This window comes from Notothenia rossii (assembly GCF_949606895.1).
Source record: "Notothenia rossii genome assembly, chromosome: 2".
NCBI classification, from domain to species: domain Eukaryota; kingdom Metazoa; phylum Chordata; class Actinopteri; order Perciformes; family Nototheniidae; genus Notothenia; species Notothenia rossii.
The window spans coordinates 79855839-79878195 of NC_136904.1; the positions used below are offsets into that span (position 1 = coordinate 79855839).

At 38.4% G+C, this 22357-nt stretch overlaps 2 protein-coding genes across 2 annotated transcripts; both read left to right on the plus strand.

Annotated features, from left to right (window-relative positions):
- Positions 1-2424: 2424 nt before the first annotated feature.
- On the plus strand, positions 2425-17534 carry ankrd10b (ankyrin repeat domain 10b). The gene is made up of 6 exons (XM_079666106.1): positions 2425-2782; positions 3585-3737; positions 4740-4831; positions 13681-13946; positions 14797-14898; positions 16883-17534. Exons 1-6 carry the CDS (start codon positions 2585-2587, stop codon positions 17113-17115), a joined length of 1044 nt encoding a protein of 347 aa, XP_079522232.1. The 5' UTR covers positions 2425-2584; the 3' UTR covers positions 17116-17534.
- A 644-nt stretch (positions 17535-18178) lies between these two features.
- Positions 18179-22224, plus strand: ube2al (ubiquitin conjugating enzyme E2 A, like). The gene is made up of 6 exons (XM_079664653.1): positions 18179-18386; positions 19755-19835; positions 19930-19955; positions 20191-20280; positions 20383-20471; positions 21427-22224. Exons 1-6 carry the CDS (start codon positions 18343-18345, stop codon positions 21553-21555), a joined length of 459 nt encoding a protein of 152 aa, XP_079520779.1. The 5' UTR covers positions 18179-18342; the 3' UTR covers positions 21556-22224.
- Positions 22225-22357: the final 133 nt, after the last annotated feature.

The following is a 22357-nucleotide window of genomic DNA, read 5'->3' on the forward strand; positions in this document are numbered from 1 at the left end:
CTTTCTAACGGCGGTGAGAGTGGTGCAGTGACGCTATCTATCTTCTATCTATTAGATTTATGATTCGAAAATTATAAAAGTAGGGTAGACATGTGGATATTATCCGACTGAACAAAACGTGCATTTACCTAACAGGTTCGTTTTCCACTGACCTTTTTTCGAGCTATTTTCCAAAATCCTATGGAGAAATCCCATTTCTTTTTTGTCCCTATTTGTCGCAGCTTATTTCCGCTTTTTGGGTCGCGTCACTGCACCACTAAATTGATGCGATTTGATTGGATTGTGAGGCAAGGGAAGCCAGCCGCCTCTGGCTTCCCTTGGCATGGCCCTGACCAATCACAGGTTGGCAGGGGCATGACGTGAGCCTCATCTGATTGGTCAATCCCTCCATTTCTTTTCACCAAGGGAAGCAAATTTCGGCTGGCCTCCTCTCGTAACAGAGAGTGCAATCTACTGTTTCACCATAACATCTAGAGGGGCGCTGTTTCACTCTTTGTAAAATACTCAATGAGAATGGGGGAGAGACGGGCCGGCAGCAACACACAACAAAGAATTTCCGAAACTAAACGAAGTGTTTTTATTTATTTATTAAAATTATAACTACAATCCAAAAAAACAGGGGAAGCCTGGCTTCCCTTGGCCTCCAGGAGAAAACGCCACTGCTACGTCTATAGAAATTTCAGTGAATGCTTGCATGATAAGGTAGTACCCATAAAGTCCAGTAGAGGGCGGAGCCTGTGAGATATATAACATAACACTTGCTTCGAGTTCCCTAAGTGAAACTAGGCAATGGTAAATATTGTTTCTCTGTTTCTGTCTGTAGGAAGGAAACTGGAAATAAAAGATGGGCTGTGTAAGACATCCTGACAGTGATTTATATGAAAGAGGGACAAGGGCACAGTCCTTGTTTTGTGTTTACAAAATTACTTCTAAAGTTAATCTCAAGGTAATGTGAGACTGCAGCTGTCTGAGTTAGACAAGTTCATCAATACCTATTAAAGTCTTTATAATCCAACATCCTTCTATTTGTGTGTCCGCTGTTTCTTCGATGAGATTCGGCGGGTAGATAGTAAAATAAAGATGGAATTTATTACAACAACAAAAAACATCTACGCTTCAGAACTTATTTTACATAGACATACTCATTGCACTGACATCAGTTTGAGAAGGGGCTAGTTACAATCTGTGTCAACAAATGTGCATCTGATTATTGTTTTTAAACACTTGAGAACATTTAAAAGAGATAATAAATTTGAATTTTTGAAAACACTTGCACCATCACAACAATGTCATTTTCATCAAGTTCATCAATTCAATCCTGGATCTTGAGTACTGGATCCTATGTCCTGGATCATCTATCCTGAGTTCTGGATTTGAGTCCTGGACTTCGAGTTGTGGCTGAACCATAGGGCTGAACCTATCACTGCGGTCCTGCCTGACTCTCATCATACTACTCCCCTGATGGTGCCCACAGGATTGTTGACATCCTCGTGGATTCACCTTCTTATTATAGACACATGCATTTCCAAACATTTGGTCTACCTATGCTGTAAAATGTATTATCTCTTTGATTTACACACGGCATCTATTGCACGTTTGTCCGTCCTGGGAGAGGGATCCCTCCTCTGTTGCTCTCCCTGAGGTTTCTCCCATTTTCCCCTTTAAACTGGAAGTTTTTTGTACGATGTGAGGGTCTAATGACAGAGGGTGTCATATTGTCATACTGATATTCTGTACAAACTGTGAAGTCCACTGAGACAAATGTAACATTTGTAATATTGGGCTATATAAATAAACATTGAATGATTGATTGAAGTAGCTGCAAGTATCACCGTACCTCACCCATATATCAAAGCCAAATCAAAAGGGGATAATTTTTCAAGTGCATTTCATAACAAAATTATTATTAGTTCTAAAACTTTTTGAATTGTTTTATCACCGTTTTGTTTCTTGAGAAAACAAATAATGAAAATAATGAAGCTGACAGATTTAGCCTACAAATCTAACACTAATACAACAGCAAAGGCAAAGTGCAGATAAAATACAAGTTAGCAAACGCTAATCAAATCAAATAAGTAAACATCCATGGTATTATATAGCAGCAGTTAAAGGACGTGGACATATTCAAGTATTAAAAGAGCCAGTAATAACTTTATTAAATTGTAATAATGAAGTGACTATTGCACATAAGCAATTGCATTGGAAACACGTTTTTGAAGTTCTTCTGCGCCCTGGTGGCCATTGAAAAAAATAAAAAGGAATTATTTCCACCAATGATTCAGACCCACCCTACTCTCCAGAAGGGGGCGACAATGCTCCAGGACAAGAACAAAGCCTGCAATGGTAAATCCAGTCCAGAATGATGCAAATCCAGCCCGCAGTTTGCAGCTCACTCGCGTTTCTCAAGTTTCCCCCCGGCGCGTGCTGTCTGCTTTGTGTTGTCAGGCAGAAAGACGACGTACCAGGCAGGGTGGCGCGTGTCCTGATACACAGGCACCCCAACAACGACCAGAATAAAACAATAGATACTCCTTTTTGTTGTCTGTTTTGGAGTAGTTAGCTATTATTTATAGTTTTTGCTACAATGTCGGTGGGTCTGGAGTCTGGATTCTCGAGTGAGGAGGTCTTAAACAGCCGCTTCCCTCTCCACCGGGCGTGCAGGGATGGAGATGTCGGAGCCCTGTGCTCCCTCCTTCAGCGCACCTCAAACCCGGCTGACCTCTCGGTGGAGGACACCTTCTACGGCTGGACGCCCATACATTGGGCCGCTCATTTCGGAAAGGTAACTTGCAACTGCGTGTTTGGCGGTCCAGTTTTTTCTAAATGGTTTTCCAAAATGAGCGCCAACGCACAAGCCTCGTCTCGGCCATTTCCTGATGTTTAGCCTCACTGTAAGCGGATGAGACTTAAAACGCAGCCATCGTTTACTGGATGCAGACAATGGACCATACACGTCAAATTAACGCTGTTCACCACCTTACGGGTTTTTAAGAAACTACCAATTCTTCATTTTATGTGAAGTTACGCTCTGCACGTGAAAGCGTTGACTTAAAAAAAAAAACTTACGTTGATACGGAACAATTGTACATGAGACGTTGACAAGAAACTGGAACGTTACAAGAAAGCTAACATTCGCTCAACTGACACCTGCTATCTGTTACTATTATAATAAAAGGTGGTATCTTAGCAACAGTTATTATATATATTTATCTTTATATATGTTTTTGTATTACTTCTTTCTTTTCAAAAGCCTCTCAATGAAAACGAGTGGCGACTTGCAAGTCAACTTTAAACGACACCTTAAAAACGAACTGACCGAACCCACACAATTACATGTGCCAATATCTGTTTTGCTAACGACACCATAGGAAGGGGAGGCCTGAAGTCAAATAAATTGGATGCAAGCCAACCAGTAATAGATATGAAGACTCCAGGCCACACAATAGTGTTGCATTTTTGTCTCTACTCTAACACACTTGTCCAAACGTGCCCAATGTCTCTGTGGGAAGTAATGATTGAATAAATCATTGCACATATATAATTATACTTCTGACTCCTAATGCATGGGCTTTGTGTCTTTCCAGCTGGAGTGTGTCATGCGTCTGGTTCAGGTGGGCTGTGGAGTGAATGCTGTGACCTCCAGGTTTGCACAGACGCCCACTCACATTGCTGCGTTTGGGGGCCACCCTCAGTGCTTGTTATGGCTACTTCAAGCTGGTGCAGATATTAACAGACAGGTAAGACATCAAGAAGCACACTCGACACATCTGCATACAAGTTCATTTTAGGACTTTGACCGAACTTTTCAAGTAAGATTCCCTTGAGAGATGCATGTAAACATGATCTTTCACCAAGCATACTGACAATCCTACCAGGAAAGCAACACTTTACAAAGGGGCTGTACACTGTCACTGAATTTAACAGCAAATTGCAACAAAAACGCAAATGTGTTCTGACCGATGTACACATGCATTGAGAGACAAAGGTTGAGCAATACAAGGTTAATCTTAGACTGATCCCATCAAGGAGGATGACTCTAAGTGGGGTCACGGGCCCAAGCTGTTACTTTTTACTGTTTATTCATAATATGTTTATCTTATTTTCCTGTAATGCATGCTCTCAGAGTGTTACGAGTATTGCCTGTCACTTATTTTCCTCTCTGTATATTCATGCAGACTCATGCACTGGGGCTATATTTTCTGCTCGGCTACCCTGCTGAGAGAAATCAGATTAGTAGGTCAGGATTACCTAACAACTGTCGTCATCATGAAACTAGTTTCTATCAATTGCCTTTTAATTTTGCTCTGCACATGTTGGAATGAACACTTTTGGAAACAATTATTTGTGACTTTCCCTCTTTTGGAGGGAACATTTGGACATGGCTGCTTTTGGAAAGCAGAATAACTCAGTATTTAAGCTCCGCCCACTGACAGCCTTCTGGTGTAGTTTTTTCCCCTCTCTCTCTCTTTGATCTGCCTTCCTACTAATGTGTAACTGTAAATGTGCGTGGGCGTTAGAGAAGTCTGGTTGAAAAGTTCAGGCTCTGCCCTGCAGAGTTACGCCCTGTTGTCGTCTGTTTTTTCAAACTGTGGAAAAAGAGAAAGGAGGGAGGGATTACTTGATTTAAAACATACTCCTTCATGTTAAGTATCTTATACAGGGTTTTGGCTACTGCTACTGTAATTGTGCACAACACAGGCATGTTTTTTGTGTAACTACAGTCTTTTGTCATCTATCAGGATTATGTGGGCGAGTCGCCCATCCACAAGGCTGCTCGTGCAGGCAGTCTGGAGTGTATCAACACTCTCTTGATTCAGGGAGCGAAAGCTGAGTAAGTCCTGTGATCAGATCTGTGACTTCATTTCTTTTCCTCTGTACTATCCAACATCAGTTACACCTTTGCAAGGGATCACCACCAAACTCAAATCAGAGAAGTGATTACATTTAAATTACCCTTCCACGGTATTTCAAATTCAAGAGTCAAAGGCTCAGCAAATACATTTTACAGGTCTGAATGTTAGATTCAAGAAATTATGAAATTGTAAAACAAGCAAATACTTAAACGTCATTTAGAGCTTAACAATTGTATACTATGGCTGTTCTTCACAGATGCAGCCGGATGGAAGCTGCTCAATTAAATGCTAACTTTACAATCATTTACTTTAGGCTCTATCATAAATCAACACTGCTGAACATAAGTATAAAATAAGCACTACTTTTAAGGGAAGTGAAGACTTCGTCTTTTAAATATCCTGCAAATAAAAAATACCACCTTGTCCTGCTACAGTGACTGTAATGCTGGTGTTCAAATAAACTCAAAGGAATTGTGTGAAACATTTATATATTTTGCCAGTGGCTTTCAAATAAGCTGTGTGCAGTTTATTAAACAACAGGACATTTGAACTCCTTTTATATAGCTTGAGCCCTTTTTCGATTGCATAATGCTTAAGTTTACAAGACAAAATCATAATTCTTTAACCATCCAGCTTAAATGGTTTGAAGATGAGATGAGTTTTAAAATAGAAAAATAACAGAATTGGTGGTGGTCTCTTGAAAACGTGACACATTTTGTTAATCCTTGAAATTGTTGTTTATCGTTGCAACAATTCACATTAAGTTGTCCTCTTTCTGTAAAAACATTGGCGAGGAATATTAGTTTTTATCAGAAATTGTTTTAAGTAACTTTCCTTCACATTCAACAGAAACTTTCATACTGGCTTTGTGATTTAAGGAAGCGCTGCACTGCCCTTTGAATACAAGTAGATCATTAACTCGCCGCGCCTTTCAACTGACGGCTTTGTAAATCTAGAACATAGTTACACATACCAGAGGACAACGTGATGTAAAGGTTGATAAACTGTTCTTAGTCTAGTAGGCCATATTGCATGATCTTTGTTCAATCTAGATTTGTGGTTTTCTTTATTAATATTTGTTTTGGTAAGTGTCTTACATGTACAGCTTGGCTAGATGACCAAATGCACATTCCCTCTTTTTTTCTGAGGCCCTTTTACATTTAGTAAGAAAAGGCTATAATTATGTTGCAAAAAATGAAAATGCATCTATCATCCATGATTGTTTGCATGTTTAAATGATTATGAACCTGCACAATAACTGGAATACCATATCTCCTAGTTTAAAGAAACAGTTTTGGATCCTGCCTTCGTACATGTGTAAAAGCATGTCAATTGAGCTAAAGCATACAAAAAAAGCTCTTAGCACTGCGAAGATAAATAAAAACAAAAGACAACAGATGATCAGATAAGGAATTTCCCTGTGTCTCAGTGGTATTCAGATACATAATCTTCCTAAAGCCAAGTGCTTAGTCGCACCCTTTTAGTTGGCAGCTCTTTTTGTTTGTTACCATTTAAAATAATACATTCTGTTATTGTTGGTGCACCTGAAGCCTGAAGAAAGGCAGAAGAGACACAACCCATATTTCTTGTTTCTTAAAATTAGATCTTGTATGACCTGAAGAGACACAAAACCATTACAATGGATTATGTTTGTGTTGCCTTTCACGTCTTAACCGATCATAGTTGGTGTTTCCCAAAGACCATGTTCAGCCGTCAACACAAAGGACGAAGCGCCTAACCTAACTTCTAGCATATCTTATTCAAGCATGTAAATGTTACTATTTGAGCTGCTTGTAATTAATACTTTTTCATAGTTTCTTTCATTTATCTATATTTTTAAAACTAGAGTAACAATATCAAATTACATGACGCTGACCTTTAACACGGCAGCATATTTTAAACAAAGATTCATATTTCAATCTTAAACCTTTTCTTTCTTGGCTATTCTTTTACTTGCAGTTTCATTTTTTGCAACAAGCCATATGCCTTTTTTTTTTAATGCCTTTTGACGTCCAGAGATCCAAAACAAACCAGGGGTTTCAGAAGTGCAAATGATCTGTGTAGCTTTTTTAATGTTTTTTATCCTGAGAGAATATGGTGGTCTTTATAAATCTGAGCTCAGCAAATTACGGCAAGAGAAAAATTCATATTAGATTCACCATGGTGAATGTAGACTCTACTTATTAGCACTGGTGCACATGAGGATAGATCACATTAGTATTTATCAATATATTTAATATATATTTAATTCAGTTTGATACCGGTTATGTTTACGTTTGGGCCTCCAGTTAATTCTGGTTCCAAAGAGGAATGCAAACAATGCTAACACACATTTTTTTCAGGGTTATTGAAACATTCACGTATGTTTATGTATTCACCTTGTAGTTTGTTATTGGACTATATGGCCTCAGTCACATAACACATACTAGATATAAAAGGCCTAAACACATTTTTATACATGTTTGTTATTCCTAATTGTTGAGACGCATCGATTTTTAGTTTTTGAATTATAAATCAGACTGTAAACTACGAGGTGATTAGATTTATACTCTTATTCAAACTTTCTTTTTCTATGAAACTCCTGGTTTATTTGGCTGTTTTAACTAGCCAAATTAAAGTGAATTTGTTCATGTATACATGTTTAAAACATGCTTGATTTCTTATCGGGGTCTTGTAATGTGCATTTGGTTATCAGCTGATGAGTAATATATATGATGAAAATGATGTGTGATTTATTTTTTCCCTCCTGCAGATTTATAGGTAGTGCATTTAGTTCAGTTTATTATCAGGTTATCTTTTCAATGTATGACCCAGAAATGAATAGAGGTACAACTGGGAGGGAAGCTATGAGAGGCACACTAGGCGGGAATGAGGCTCATGACAAAATAACTAACTTCAAAATGAGTAAACGTATAAAAAAAAACTTATGTTAAAATGTATCACTGATCCTTCTTATTAAAAATATGAATAATAATAATACGTTTATTTAGTATAGCACCTTTCACAGAAATAAAAGTGCTTCTCAAGAAAGAACAAAAGTTCAAATTAAGACCACAGAAACATAATTACAATAACAACATGAGGCAGAAATTAAGGTTAACATAAAACCAAACAAAGACCACGCAGAGTCCCGAAAAGAACAAACATAAGAACACAACGCATCACACGAATAGCGGGGTCCAACGTAAAAAATAAAGATTACCCAAAGTTAAACAAAATTGAAAGGCAAATAATCCTTAGGCACTTTGATGGAGAAACAAATATATATTGTATTGATATGCTGAAGAAGATATTCAATAAGTTTAATAAATACAAATATTTGAAATATTAAAATAGCTTGGCATACAATCTACATAACAATCACTAATCCAGGTTTGATTACTATCCTGTTTTCTTTTCTTTAGTAGGTGCAACACAAATGCATTAAAAACAGTGGGTAATTGAGTTCAATAGGCTGTGAAATTAAGTTATAAAACATTTCTTTATTGTAATATTAATATAGTAATATTTAAACAAATCAACAATATACACAATACATTACATCTGTCTAAGTATTCTCCTTGTAAATAACCAATAGCAATTGACAATGAACATCAATTTAATTTAAGCTCAATTAACTTTTATTCTAGGCTAAAACCTGGGTCAGATCTTATGAATGGCCTTTTTAAAGGTAACACAAACATTTGACTGGATACCTGCAATCTTTCAGTCTACCCGCTTAAGAGCTCTTGTCATTTCGCTGGTCTGACGCGGGCTGGTTTCTTTCATCTGTGAAGACGTCGCATCAAAAGAAGTTCCTCCGCCCCTTGCCACACCAAATCGAGACACCAGTGAACAATCTGCAGTGAAGCGCGATACACTCTTTGTCCAGTATTTCAGGAGATAAGCTCAAGCAGTGTTTCCGCCAGGGGGGGGGCGTCTTGCCGTCATTTGACGGCCTTATTCAGCTCGGAACGCCCTGAACTCGAGCCGAGGGCGTCCCCAAGAGGTTTTTTCGCTTGAAATGACGAAAACAACAAGGACATCCCTCTGCTGGAGGGGCAAAGGAGCCTGGTGGGATTATTTTCGGAGTATTGAAGATCGTTTCCTCGACATCGGCCTCTTTTCAGCTTTTCGTATCTTGGACCCACGGTGCCTGCCACAGGACAACACGGAACGTGCGCGATTTGGACTCGATGAGCGGTGGAGCACGCGCGTGAACTGCGAGTGTTGGAGCCTTGCAACGGCAAAACTGAAGCTCCGTGGTAAACTGGTAAAAAGAGCCGAGCCAAATCATCCGGCTCACTAAAAAGAGCCGTAATTCCCATCAGTAACGTAAGGGACGGCTCAATTCAAAATTCAAGTCACGTGACACAACATGACGGCACTTGGAAGCCCTCTCAGCCCTCTCAGCCCTGGTCTGGCGGAAACACTGAACTCAAGTGAAGAATTTTTTCTTGATGTATTCGTTGGAGTTTTTTTTTACTTGCGGAGACCTTCTATGAGACACTCGTATCAAAGTATAGGGCCGTGTCCACATACAACTTTTTAAAGCGCCAGCGTCTTTTTTCAGTTGATTCTGATGCGAACAGAGTGCATGTGCAGCCACCTAGAGAGCATCACGCCCAAGGTCTTTGTTTCCCGGTGCATCGCCTTTTTTGTGCGGCTGCTCTGAGCACTTCAAGCAGAAAATATTTCAACTACCGGTACTACTAAGGATTCCACGTCAAAACCTACACACTGATGGCCCTATTTTGCGCAGGAATTTTCACTTGGCCTGAATAGCCACAATTCCTGACGATTGGACTACAATACATGTAGTATTTGAATGACAGAAGAGTAAACTGCGCTAAATCCTCAAGTGATGCTTATCCTTGTCCCATCAGAAAAAGGAGAATAACTTTCCATTGGGTCAGAAAGTACTACATCTGGATTATTTTAGTTCTGCAAGACTGGAACACTCTTTTTGTCTTACCATCCTTGATGAAAACTCTGGTCTTATTTGATCGCTTCCTCTGATCTTCAACCCATCAAATTGTTCATTGACAGTCCTTACGAGTTGGACTGAAGAAATGAAGAAATAACAAACTTTAACTAAAGGGACTTTTTCTTAAAGGAAACTTTAAAGAATATAATTCAAATCTATTAGTCTCAAAGAATAAAATAGCCTTACTTGATCTACTGTGGTTGAAAATGAAAACCTTTTATATTAAATTAAATGTAAGAAAAATTGTCTAAATGGATTATACAAAACTAAACCTTTTTTAGGAAAAAAACTATTTTTTTGTATCATTTGTCATGAGCCTCGAGGTGTTAAGGTGTTCTATTAGCAAGCTAGCTGCAGGCAGGAGTGAGTTACGGCTGCCGGTGACGAGAGTAGAGCAGAGACAGAGGCTTAGTGGAGTGAGATGAGTTAGATTTGCATACCATCATGTACTGAACTGTGTAATGCTAACAATCATCCTGTTGCAATGGTTATTCACTGTCATTTCACTGTACCAAATATTTTACTTCATACACAGAAATGTTTTATTTTGAATGTCACAGTATTAACCCTATACAATATCATAGTCTGTTTTGACATCTAATCTTTGTCACCTTTTCCTTTATGAAAGTGACAATAAGTTTTTAAAAAAAAGTTTTTTTATACTGAAACAGAATCGTACGTCTTAATGTTTTGCAGCCATTGAATTGGAAATGACTTGGTTTTTTCAAGTAATCCTAGAAAGGGGAAGAATAGACACTGCTGAGTCTGCCCCGTTCCCTGGGATAGCCGCACTGTTGTGGCATTGAGTGTTCTCACTATCGCTTCCTATCTACACACTGGCAAACTGTTGAGGTATTTCTTGCGGTGATTGGTTTTAATGCTAGGTTTTTATGAATCAAAACTAAAGTTTTAGACCTGCATGCTTTGCTTATTATCCATGATTGTTCCTGTATCTAGTCTTTTTGTTTTTATTTTATAATTTTTTATTTTATTTTGTGAACTAACCATAGGAGCCCTTTATATGGACAGGTTTAATCACGTGAGTCCCATGTCAACATGTAGCATGATATTAGGCTGCCTCTGGAAGGTTAGAGGATAGTTAGAGAAGATGCATATTGTGTGCTTAGGACGGAAAAGCAAAGCATACCAGGCAATTGCAAAGAATTAACGCTTCCTTTTCAAATTTCCACACAACCTGGGTAAATAAAATACTCTGTTATCCTTTTTTTGGATCAGCGCTTACTGTAGATGTCAGGTCTCACTTAAGGAACACTCTTTTAGGACATTGTGAAGGTACTATTGATTTAGCATGAACTAAGTTAAGTATGCAGAATAGAAGCAAGTGAAAAAATGTATGCGTTTTATAAGAATTCTTATCTCATTTAAGCTAAATATGTGTGCTCCAATCACCTATTTAAAATATCTAATTTGTCTTTCTGTGGACAAAAAACATATTTCTCAACATCTGCTGTTGTAATGTTACAGCATCGTATATATGCAATTCTTATTTTTGGTCCAATCATTAAACAAGGGTTGGATGCGCAAACATCTGGAAATCTTTGTCAGTAAAAAGTAGATGTTTTATTCCCTGAAGTGAGCGGATGACTTAACAGCCACCCTCAGTATAACAGTTTTTTAGCTTGAGGAAACTGAGATAGCCAGATTTGGTGACATGGGAAGGTTAAGTGACTCCGGAGGCTGCAGACTTAATCACTGCGCTTCCTCTGCTCTAAAAATATAACAAGTACTTTGTGTTATTTTAAACATGGAAAAAATTGAAATAAATGTATTTGACAGTTATTGATATTTGTTAAAGGTTAGGATTATAACATCAGTTCCTTAAAATTACATTTGCTAACCGCAGTGTTTTTATTCACTGGGGCCTCAACAAGTACAGCATTGTTGAGCCTTAACTTAACTGTTTTCAAACTCAAAAAAAAGTTTTAACCATTTGGATTTCTAGATGTATGTTCCTGAAAGTGAGACCTACCCATCTATCTTACCATTAAATTGTTTAAACGTAAAAATAATCTTTTGGATTAATCCTTTGGAAGCGTTAATTTGATGGGGACGGGTAATGTGCAACAAAATATTGTGTGATTTTATTTTTATTTTTTTCAGTCTTATATTCTTTATGAAATGTTTTCCATGTGTATTAGCTGTTGAACTGTTATTTTTTTGTTTAGATAAAATGCAGAGAAGTTTCAGAACAATTGTTACACAGAATGAATGACCAAACAGTAACAGTGTATTTTAAATGAATTCGATTGCTGTATGGAAGTCAATGTCACTTGGTTTTAACACACCAAATTTAAATACAATTAAATAAATACAAAATAATGTTAGAATAAACAATTCAAAACGTTTCAGTAAGAATGCTGCTAAATATACAATTCCTGCTGTCTCGTGCATATATACAAACATAAATGCACCTGCGAATGATATAGATTTCTGTGTCTCCTTTGCTTGGATGTGGGCCAGAGTCCCGCTTCTCAGACAAAGTCCTGACTGTTTGCGTAGAGAACTCATTTTGCAGAGACATTTAGACGGAACAAGTGCCGTATTGTTGTGTAATTGGCCAATGGAGATGGGAGCATTCTCATCATTAGGATAAACGGCCTGTATTGGTTAGAGGAAGACTGGCAGACATTTATCCACCACAATAATCTCACATCAGCATGAGAACATTTTATCTGGGAATCGCGGCACCGACAGCATTTTTTACTTAATTACGTATACAAATAGAGTATTCCTTATTAAATTAGTATTACTCATTTGCAATAATAAGTTTATCTGTCACGGTTTTCATTTGCAGTGAAATTGCTTCCATGCTGAAGTGCCATGTTCTGGTAAGAAAATCTAAAGGTTATGACACGGCACTGTTTGCTCATTCATTATTGAACTAAAGAAAAACTCCCTTTTTGCTGCAACTGGATATGATTAACACAACTGTACACATTGCAACAACTTGAATGGGACTTATAAATAGTTGTACAATCTCTCTTTATTATTCTTTCATGCTCATCATTCTTGAAACAAGAAGAATTCCTTACAGCTTAACCAAAAAGGCGTGAGGATGTCTAATGGTTGAAGATTTGCCCTCGTTTCATTCTCCTTCCTAATCCTTGGTTCCTCTGAAGATACAACTTGCATCAGGGCCTCCTTTCTGAATGATCGACCTGTACCAGAAGAATTCTACACTCTTGCTTTCAATGGAGTACATGTTATTTTCCACTTGACACACACACACTCACTCATTATACACAGCATACATTCACAGGGACTTGTGCGCCGCTCCGGGTTTTATTTGCAACTTTAATCTGAGACTTGGCTACATCATCGACTGGAGTTTGGATGCAGCTTTACAGAAATCCTTGAGAAGTATTCCTGGTGGGAATGTGAGATGACGGCAGCCTTTCACCCTTTGCAAAATCCCCCTTGATGACGCATTTGTCCAAGACCAAGCTGTTTACATCTCAAAAATCAACGGATCTTTTTATAGCAACATCTTAGTCAGATTATTTCACATTCTCATCAAAGCAAATGCACCTACATTTGTCTTAATCATGTCTTCTTGCAGCGGACATGTTTCCCTTATTTTCTGGAAACTGTCAAGGTTTAAGTTTTATAGAAGACGCAGATGATCCAAAAGGATCAGTCGTCATCTCATGAGGATGACGAAGAAGATGTGAGAGGGTAGAGCAGCACAGGATATTTCTTTACATCTGTGTGTCTGTCTGCGTGTGAAGAGTGTATGTGTGTGTGACTGTGTGCGCGTTTGGGCGTGTCTTATTTTGTTTGTTTTTGTGTAAATCAAAGGTACACTGAGTGTCTCTAACACGCCTCCTTCTCGTTGTGCAGTATGAGGAATGCCAGTGGGCTGACGGCTGCCAACCTGGCCCACGCCCAGGGATTCCAGGAGTGCGCTGAGATTCTCTCCAATGCCCAGAACTTCCAACAAAACATGGCTCAGTCCCACAACGGGACTTTTCTGAATGGCATGACCCAGAATGGGGGCCACGGTCGCCCCACGATCCAGGGACGCAGCTTCTTGAATGGCGTGCCCAACAGAAAGAGGTCTTTTGATGGCATGGGAGCAAACCCAGGGAAGAAGGCTAGACCTAATGGTAGGTCACTCAGCTCATCAGATTCTATTGTTACTTTGGGATTAAAGGTAAACATCTATTTTTAGTTTAGACTGCTGCACATTAAGTCATGCTGGACAGAATGACCAGACAAGACTGCTCAAGACAATACGGCCCCGTGTGGAATCTGTCTGTGTGCGTTAAATGTACCCTATCTGTAGACAGAAATCCAGTTTGCACTTATCTTACAATCCACAAGTGGTTTTGTATTATAAAACCAACTTTTGATGTAATCTTGCAGAATTAGAATGCCATGTGTTAAAGAAAGAGCTTCTTTATGCTAATTGATTCAAAGGTTTTATTGTCATATTCACATGAGCTAAAATGTAGAAATGGCATTGAAAATCTTATGACCTGAGCTCCTCCAACGATGCAACATATATAATAAAATACAAATAACAAATATTGCAAGAATAAATAATAGAATATGATGTGTACAAGAACAGAATGTGAAATGAAATATTGTACATTAACACAAAATTAAATACGGTTTATTGCGGTGATAACTATTTAGATAAATAAGTAGATTGCTAGATGGCAATCAGATGAATGTTTATCTAGGCACTTAACAGAACTCAGGTGTTTAACAGTCTTCTGGCCTGTGGGATAAAACTGTCCCTGAGTCTGTTGGTTTTGCTCCGGATACTGCGGTACTGCCTGAGCGCCCTGCCATAGTGAGCTTGTACTCTCTAGTCTTCAAAGTAGATGCAGGCGCATAAAGATATGCAGCTGGGGACTAACATCTTAACCGAGACTTTCTGCCATGTTTGAAGTTAAAAAGTTATTTTTTCGAATATCATTCCTATTGTTTGTGTCTGCATCTTGCTCTCAGGTCTGGGCATGCCAGGAGAGCTGCGCAATGGGAGCGGGCCACTGGGTGGTGCTGGAGAAGCCCAGATGGAAACCATGAACATGGAGTCGACTGTAACCTCAGGTGGGCCAGGACCCTTTGCTTTTGGGCTAAATGGGGTTGCACCCCCACATGGGCTGGTGGCCGTGGATCAGTGTGCGGACAGAGGGGGGCCGGAGAGGTCCTGCCTTGCCGCTAAAGAGCTGGAGGTCATCACTGTGGCATCGATGCAGACCCCCTGTCGCTGCACCAACTCTTATGCCTACCTGTAGAGGGCTTGTGCTAATGTTCACATTGTGCAGTATATCTCTTTGGTATCGTCGGGCACATTTTAATCTTGCATACTGCATGCATAAAAGATACATTTGTTTTGATTTGGTGGTAAGCTACATTTGAACAATGTATAGCAGTGTGTGTTGTATTTTATACTTTTCCATGTACCTAACTATACTCTGACGGATACAAAAAAAACGAGATTTCTTTGTTAAACTAAATGCATCCGTCCAGTTATACAGATAGTTGTTGTGTATACCTTTTTTATTTTTAAGGTTCATGATAAAAGGAGTTTTGTTTTGCACAATTAAACGGCAGCATCCCAGATAACGCAAACTTATTGGCATTCCCTTCAAACAGCAGTGCAACCGAATGTAGGTCATATTGGCTCAATGGATAAAAATAGTCTTGGTCGAGTTCTAAATCAGTCATGACTACCTGTTGCCTCGTTGCATAATAGGAAAAAGGTCGACTTCATTGGTCACCTGAATATGTTACTACGGTAACGTCTGATTTTCTGTATGGAATGGCTAAAGCATGATCATCCCATATAGCTTAGAAAAAGTGTTTCTTTGCAATCCTATTAAGAGAAATCTATATAGACATGATATGTAATATCTACATGGTGATCACCTTTTAGTGATATGTTGAGTTTACTGAAGCTGATTGATTATTATAACATTTATATAAAAATGATTAGGGCCTTGGCACTCTTTTAATATACACTTTAGCTGACGCTGTTTTGTAATCCAGAATTTGTATATGCCAAAGCATATCCCCAAATGAATGTAGCTCGTAAAGTATAAACGATGCAGCTTTCCTGTAGTTTGTAGATGTCATGTACTCAGACATTGTGTTCCATTAACTTGGAGTTATGTTATTCCTGTTTTTCATGTTCGTTTATTTGGGCTGTGCTTATTTGATGGTTAAATATGGTGAAGGTTTATTAGGCAACTATAGCAGAGCTTGCACATCTGTATGTTATATTCTAAAACCAGTCTGATTTTGTAATTGGTACTTGGCCATTTTACAATCCGTAGTTATGAGTTAACCATACCGCTCTAGAAAGTTTGCATGGATTTGCAAAAAGCCTTATTTCTTGAGCTGTATTGAGTAGTGGAACAATAACTTTTGGTAAGGGACATTCTTCTTTCTGAATTTTGTGTTTCATGTTACAGTTTTTTGTTTATTTCGTTCGACATTGGCTGAACATTTGAGTGTATAGACTTTACCTTTGGAACATCCGATGCTTAGTACTGAGAAGGTTGAGCTTTGTACTTTATTGTGTGAAATCATTAAATGTTGATTAATTTGATAAATGTGACTGTGGTGGACCTTTGTTTTCTTGATGTACTGTATCGTCATGCATCTGTCAAGTCCTTTTTCTGGAGTGCAAAACTAGGACTAAACTTCTCTAATTTGAGTTGGGATTATGCCAACATGTCTTGTAGAATTAAGGTTTCCTTGAGGGGTATCTTAAATATCAAACTGGAGACAGAAATGTGTCCTTGACATACAGCTGTAACTGTAGGTCAAAGCAACCTCAGATCAGGATTTCAAACAGCAGGAAACATGTGGCTTTATGTAAGGCTTTGGAATTTACTTTGAAAACTGTTGATTTACTTTGTCGAAGGTTTTTTTTCTAAAAGTATTTGCTTGTAATGCCATTCTAATATTTGTGCAAAACAAAATCAATCCTCCCTGTCTCTCTTGTTATATTTAAAGAAGAAGGAATATGGTAACACAATTAATATATCCAGTATATATCCCCTTTGACAATTTGTCTCATTTTCAGTGGCAGGTGAGAGACTCTGTGGAGATTTTTCCTCAAATGGTCACAATCTACCACAGCCTTCAGTTTGGTGTGATCCTGCAGCTGAGATCTTCCAGAGCCAGCTCCTCTACAGCGACTCCTCTGAGAGCGGCGGCAGCGCAGGCAGCCAGGTGGAGCACCAGAGGTCTGTGAAGGCAGAGCAGCTGTACGACCATGCCTTCTTCACCACCATGCTCCTTTACCATGGATCCTAAAGTACAAAAGATGTTGACAGGCTGTCCGCTTTTGCCTGAATGTCATATAAGCCTAAAAAAGTGTTGATTTGCCTTAAAGCCATTGAGTGGTGCAGTTATTCATTGAATGTTTTTGGTTTTGGAAAGGGCAGGCCCATTGTTGTGGACTGATATATGTTACTGATTGATTGTTGATTAAGAAGTGGATAAGTTTGTTTTGTTAAAGAGAAAGTGTTTTTTGTTTATAATTAACGTTTGATCCAGCTGTAAATAGCCTTGTTCTAATATACTCTAAACTAAGCATTAACTAACCAGTGACAATACTTACATTTTGTTTGTGTCAAGTGTGGGGGGGTCCCTGCCTCGTGATGTTAAGAAAAACATTGAGTTCATCCCATGTTACTCTAAAGAATAAAAAAAATGTTTTTGCAAAAGTTAAAGTTTTATGGAATTTACTTTTTGTTTGCAGAATCCTAGAAGCATTATGCAAGTGTCTGTAAAAGGAGAATACAAAAAATGTGGATATGGGACTATCTGCCAAGATGTCTGCTGGTGCATCTCTTATTCATATCAAAACGATGTATGAGTGCAGTCAACTCTAGGAACATGTTAATGTTGCATTTATAACTTCATTAATTATAATACACCATTGGGTATAGATTTATAGCTAATTTATATCAACTTAAAAGAGGATGCTTTTTCCTTTATACTTGTAGAGACACAAATATAAACTCGCTTCATCCTGCACAGCTTCAGTTGTGTACTTTCTGGTCATCGAGCACCTGTCTCCAGGGGCGGCCGTCGTCAGAGCTGCGCTGCACAAACAACGCGTCACTGTGACCACGCCCCGCAGCAGACGACGCCCCTAATGCGAATGGGGGGGGGAAGGAAAAGGCTGTTCTAATACAATAACGTAATATATAACTGCATCTTGCCTGTATGTAGAGAAATGCATTAACAGACATGTATGTATAACGTTTCGGATGTATGTACTGATATTCCAATGCCAGAAAGTGTTGTGAAACTTATAATTTGAAATGGTGTCCTCCTCTCTCCTTGATTTGGTATCGTCCAGTAAACCTAGCTGGCCTAACCAGGGAATCAGGATTATCGGCAGAACGACTCTGGCTGCTGCTAAGAGGGTCGCTGTGAAGGTGCCAAATAACTAGTAAAAACAATATTACCTTTTGATAAATACGCACCTTTTCACGTTTCAGTGTTACCATTACGTGTTTCACAATTTAAACCATGTCCACCCCGGCTAGAAGGAGACTTATGAGAGATTTTAAAAGGTAAGTCGATGATTTGTCAAAAACAGCTAACATTAGCCTAGCGTTAGCTTGAAATAGCTCACCTGTATTTTTTTTATATAAACAGTTGGATTCAAACATTCTAAACAGTAACACATTAACGTAACGCAAACAATGTATAGTTAAAATTGAGTTTGTATGAACCTTGGACATTGAAGTGAAATAAAGCTGATTTTGTAGAAGAGCTTTGCCGTAGCTAGAAGCTAACAGTGCTAACCGATAAATGCTAGCAGAATATTCAATATAGTTACTCTCCCAGTTTATGGCTGTTAGCTGGCAGTTAAATATATATTTCTTTTTCCATTGACAAGATCAATTTAATGCCATGTATCAAACGTTAGTGTTCCGTGAACTTAAACCAGTCGCTGTTTTGTATTATATGGGGTAAGATGGTGTAAGTTACAATGCCAGCCAACAATAGCTTACCTTATTTTGGAATCACAGGGTCCCTAAATTGTAGCATTAAAATAGTTCGTAAAACGTTTGTGTTAGGTTAGTAATTATAGATGGATTAGTCGTTTTTAAAGATCTAGCAACACGGATTATTATACTGAAATCCCAGAAGAGTACATTGTGTTGTAGGCAAGAACAACATAAAGCCAAAGAAAAAGTATACTTCATCTTCTGCAGTCACCACGAAACGGTCTGTTATTCAGTAACAGAACACGTTGCCTTTTTCACTCAGGCCAATATAACGAAATAAAGAAATCCCTCTATATATCAATTTTCCTCACTACATTTTATTTGCCTCAGATCCTTTGATTGTCCTGAGTGTCAGTTTGTTTTATCAATTCTGACCGGAAGTGGTAACCTGCAGGGATTTGGACAGGGCTTTGTTGTGGAGTTCAGATATACAGGACCCCTTCTTTTAAACAGTCCTTTTCAAACTAAGTCTGTACTTAGTGGTCATTACAAGTGTTTCTACATGAGCTAGTGGTTCTTTTTCTGACTGATAAGAAGAACACAGATATGGGTCCGTAAGAGGTAACAATCCACAATTTAAGCATGATGGCATTGACTTGAGTGATTTACAAAGACTGTTGCTTAGTTTTTTTTCATGATATGTATATATTTCTTTCTAGCAGGCTTAATTGTTTTTTGCAAAACTTTAAAACCACAGTTTAATGTTTTAATGGCACAGCCAAGGTAGTCAAGTAATCGATCTGTAATCATTTGAATGTGGCAATTCAGTCCCCTTTACTTCCACTTTTGCTTGTATGTTTGTTTGTTTAAAATATCATATTTGTCTGTGGCCTAGTGTTAAAAGGTAGGATGTCATTCGATTACTGACTTCACTAAACTCTGGCTAAATAAATAATGTTTCTTTCTTTGTTTTCTTTTTTTATAAAGGCTACAAGAGGACCCTCCCGCGGGTGTCAGTGGTGCTCCATCTGAAAACAACATTATGGCGTGGAATGCAGTCATATTTGGGTAAGACATTGATACAGTCATCATTTACAACAAAATCATTTGTGTTTGACGTTCAAAATCAATGACCAGTCTTCTTTTTTCTCTAACCTCACAGCCCTGAAGGAACTCCCTTTGAGGATGGTACGTTAATAACTTGTTGGTTTTTGTAGTCAGGCATATTGCCACTGTATTGAATATCAAACATAGAAACTTTACAGCATGCAAACCCATTATTTAATTTAGAATATATTTAAATAGATGCTCATTTTCAAACAATCGTTTAAATGTGTGTTTTTCTGTTGTGTTAAACAGCCGACTCGCAGTCCGGTTTTAAGGCTAATAAATAAATAGTTGTCGTGTCTTCTCTTTGTTCCAGGCACATTTAAACTCATTGTAGAGTTCACAGAAGAATACCCCAACAAACCCCCCACAGTACGATTTGTGTCAAAGATGTTTCATCCAAATGGTAGGAATATGTTCTTATCTCTTCACACATTAAAGTGTATATATATTATAAATATATAAGTATAAATATTTATGTGCAGTGTGTAATTGTGTTTTCATCCAGTCTATGCAGATGGCAGTATATGCTTGGACATCCTACAGAACCGTTGGAGTCCCACTTATGATGTGTCCTCAATTCTTACATCTATCCAGGTAGGAAGTGTCAATAAACAATGACTTAATAAATGTTAAAACCAAAAAGGAAAAGCTAAGAGGTACTCAGAGTTAAGAGGTATAAAGCAGAGCAAACCCTATACTTAAGATAAAGAAGCTTGTATGTGTTTAACTAGACAAACTCAATTGTTTTAATATCAGAATTTAAATAACGGTTCCTGTTGCAAAATTAAAATCCTTCAAGTGTTTGCAAATACAGTCAATGTTAATACTGATTGGTAGGATTGAAACTGAAAATAGTTTCCACAGCCTAATCTGACGTCAAATCTCTTTTTTTTGTTCGATTAAAAGTCAAAGATTCCAGTTAAAATCACCTTACACAATAAAACTGATTTGCAGCATCATTCTTGGAAATATATTCAGAATATTTTTGCTGAAGTTGAATGACCCATTAAACAATGAATAGTTTTCTACCCATGTAGTCTTAAGCCCTGTTTAAAACAAATGTTCTTTCCATTTAAATGAGAACGTTCATTTGTGAAAGGGTGTGACTGAGAGAGATCAGATGGACCTTTATTTCCCTGTGGGGAAGTTCAGGAGTTTAAAGCAGTGAAAAACAGGACAGTACAGATTCACACGAGGATAGTCAAATAAAAAATATAATTATATTAGTAACTGTTCAAAGGAGATATCACAACAAGGTACACTTTGATCATTTTAAGGAACATGAATACATATTTGAGTTATTAAATATATTTACATGTGTGCTGATGCAAGAGCAGGTCATGTGTACAAACAGGGCAGATTTTATGTATTTACAGTACGGGGGGGGGGGGGGCTTCGTCCTCTCCTCTGCCACCTCCAGGTAGTCCAGTTTTACTCTACCTACAGACCTAGCTTGTTCAGTCTGTCAGTGGATGAATATGGCTACAGGAAGATGGTTATATTCCACTAAAAAGGTCTCACCTTCAGTGCTTCTTTTCTCCCCCCCCAGTCCCTGCTTGATGAACCAAACCCCAACAGTCCAGCTAACAGTCAGGCCGCTCAGCTGTACCAGGAGAACAAGCGGGAATACGAGAAGCGCGTGTCGGCCATCGTAGAACAAAGCTGGAGAGACAGTTGACCTGATCGTCCTTCTAGCTGCTCTCCATTGTTAAGCTGTGTGTGCTGCGAGTTTTAGTGGAGTACCTGTTAATTTCTGGGCCCCCCCCCTCCTTTTTGATTTTAAGCTTTTATGCACTTTACCTTCAAACTCCATTCATAGAATGTTTTTTTGCCCGCTAAGAGGGGTTTGTTTTTGTCCTCTTCCTGTCTTCATCAGGCGAAACGTGCTGAATCTTGCCTTGATGTTTTGTCAGTATGGACTTCTGGGCCATTACCCACAAATTCTGGTGTGTTCTTACTTGCTGTAATAACTCCCAATGATAAATGATGTTTAATGTCTTGGAGGGTGTGTGAATTAAGTCATGGGTCCTCTTCTGTTGTGCTCCTCATCTTTTCTGCCAGTTAGTTTTCACAGGGCAGTTTATCGGCTCCAGTGTGATCATCGTACCCTTCCTCGTGAGAATGAGCAGCCTGAGCATCACGGACTGAAACTAAATCAGATGTATTTACACCGTGTCTTTTGCTGTGTTGTGAACTCTGTTACATGCATGACAGAAAAGAGTGTATTCACGTTCCTGTTCAGTACTCATGTATATAAGAAGTCTGCATCTGAATTTATGTACAGATTTTGCACTGGTTGTTCCCATGTCATTTTTTCAGCACTTGTAAATAAAAGAAGGAGAATCCATCTTTGTGAGGAGCTTTTATTGTGACTGCAGATGTGACGCTATTTGACCGATAATACTATATGAGTTAGTTTATCATGAAATCTCAGGCTTTGAGTGATATCAAGAAAACAAATCAATCAAATGGTAAAACAT

Bases quoted from the DNA above. Each gene is read 5' to 3' on its own strand.
- ube2al (XM_079664653.1), top strand. From the start codon at position 18,343: ATGTCCACCCCGGCTAGAAGGAGACTTATGAGAGATTTTAAAAG. The intron at 18,387-19,754 runs GTAAGTCGATGA...TTTTTTATAAAG, and splicing joins CTTATGAGAGATTTTAAAAG to GCTACAAGAGGACCCTCCCG. The intron at 19,956-20,190 runs GTACGTTAATAA...TCTTTGTTCCAG, and splicing joins AGGAACTCCCTTTGAGGATG to GCACATTTAAACTCATTGTA.
- ankrd10b (XM_079666106.1), top strand. From the start codon at position 2,585: ATGTCGGTGGGTCTGGAGTCTGGATTCTCGAGTGAGGAGGTCTTAAAC. The intron at 4,832-13,680 runs GTAAGTCCTGTG...CTCGTTGTGCAG, and splicing joins ATTCAGGGAGCGAAAGCTGA to TATGAGGAATGCCAGTGGGC. The intron at 13,947-14,796 runs GTAGGTCACTCA...TCTTGCTCTCAG, and splicing joins GAAGAAGGCTAGACCTAATG to GTCTGGGCATGCCAGGAGAG.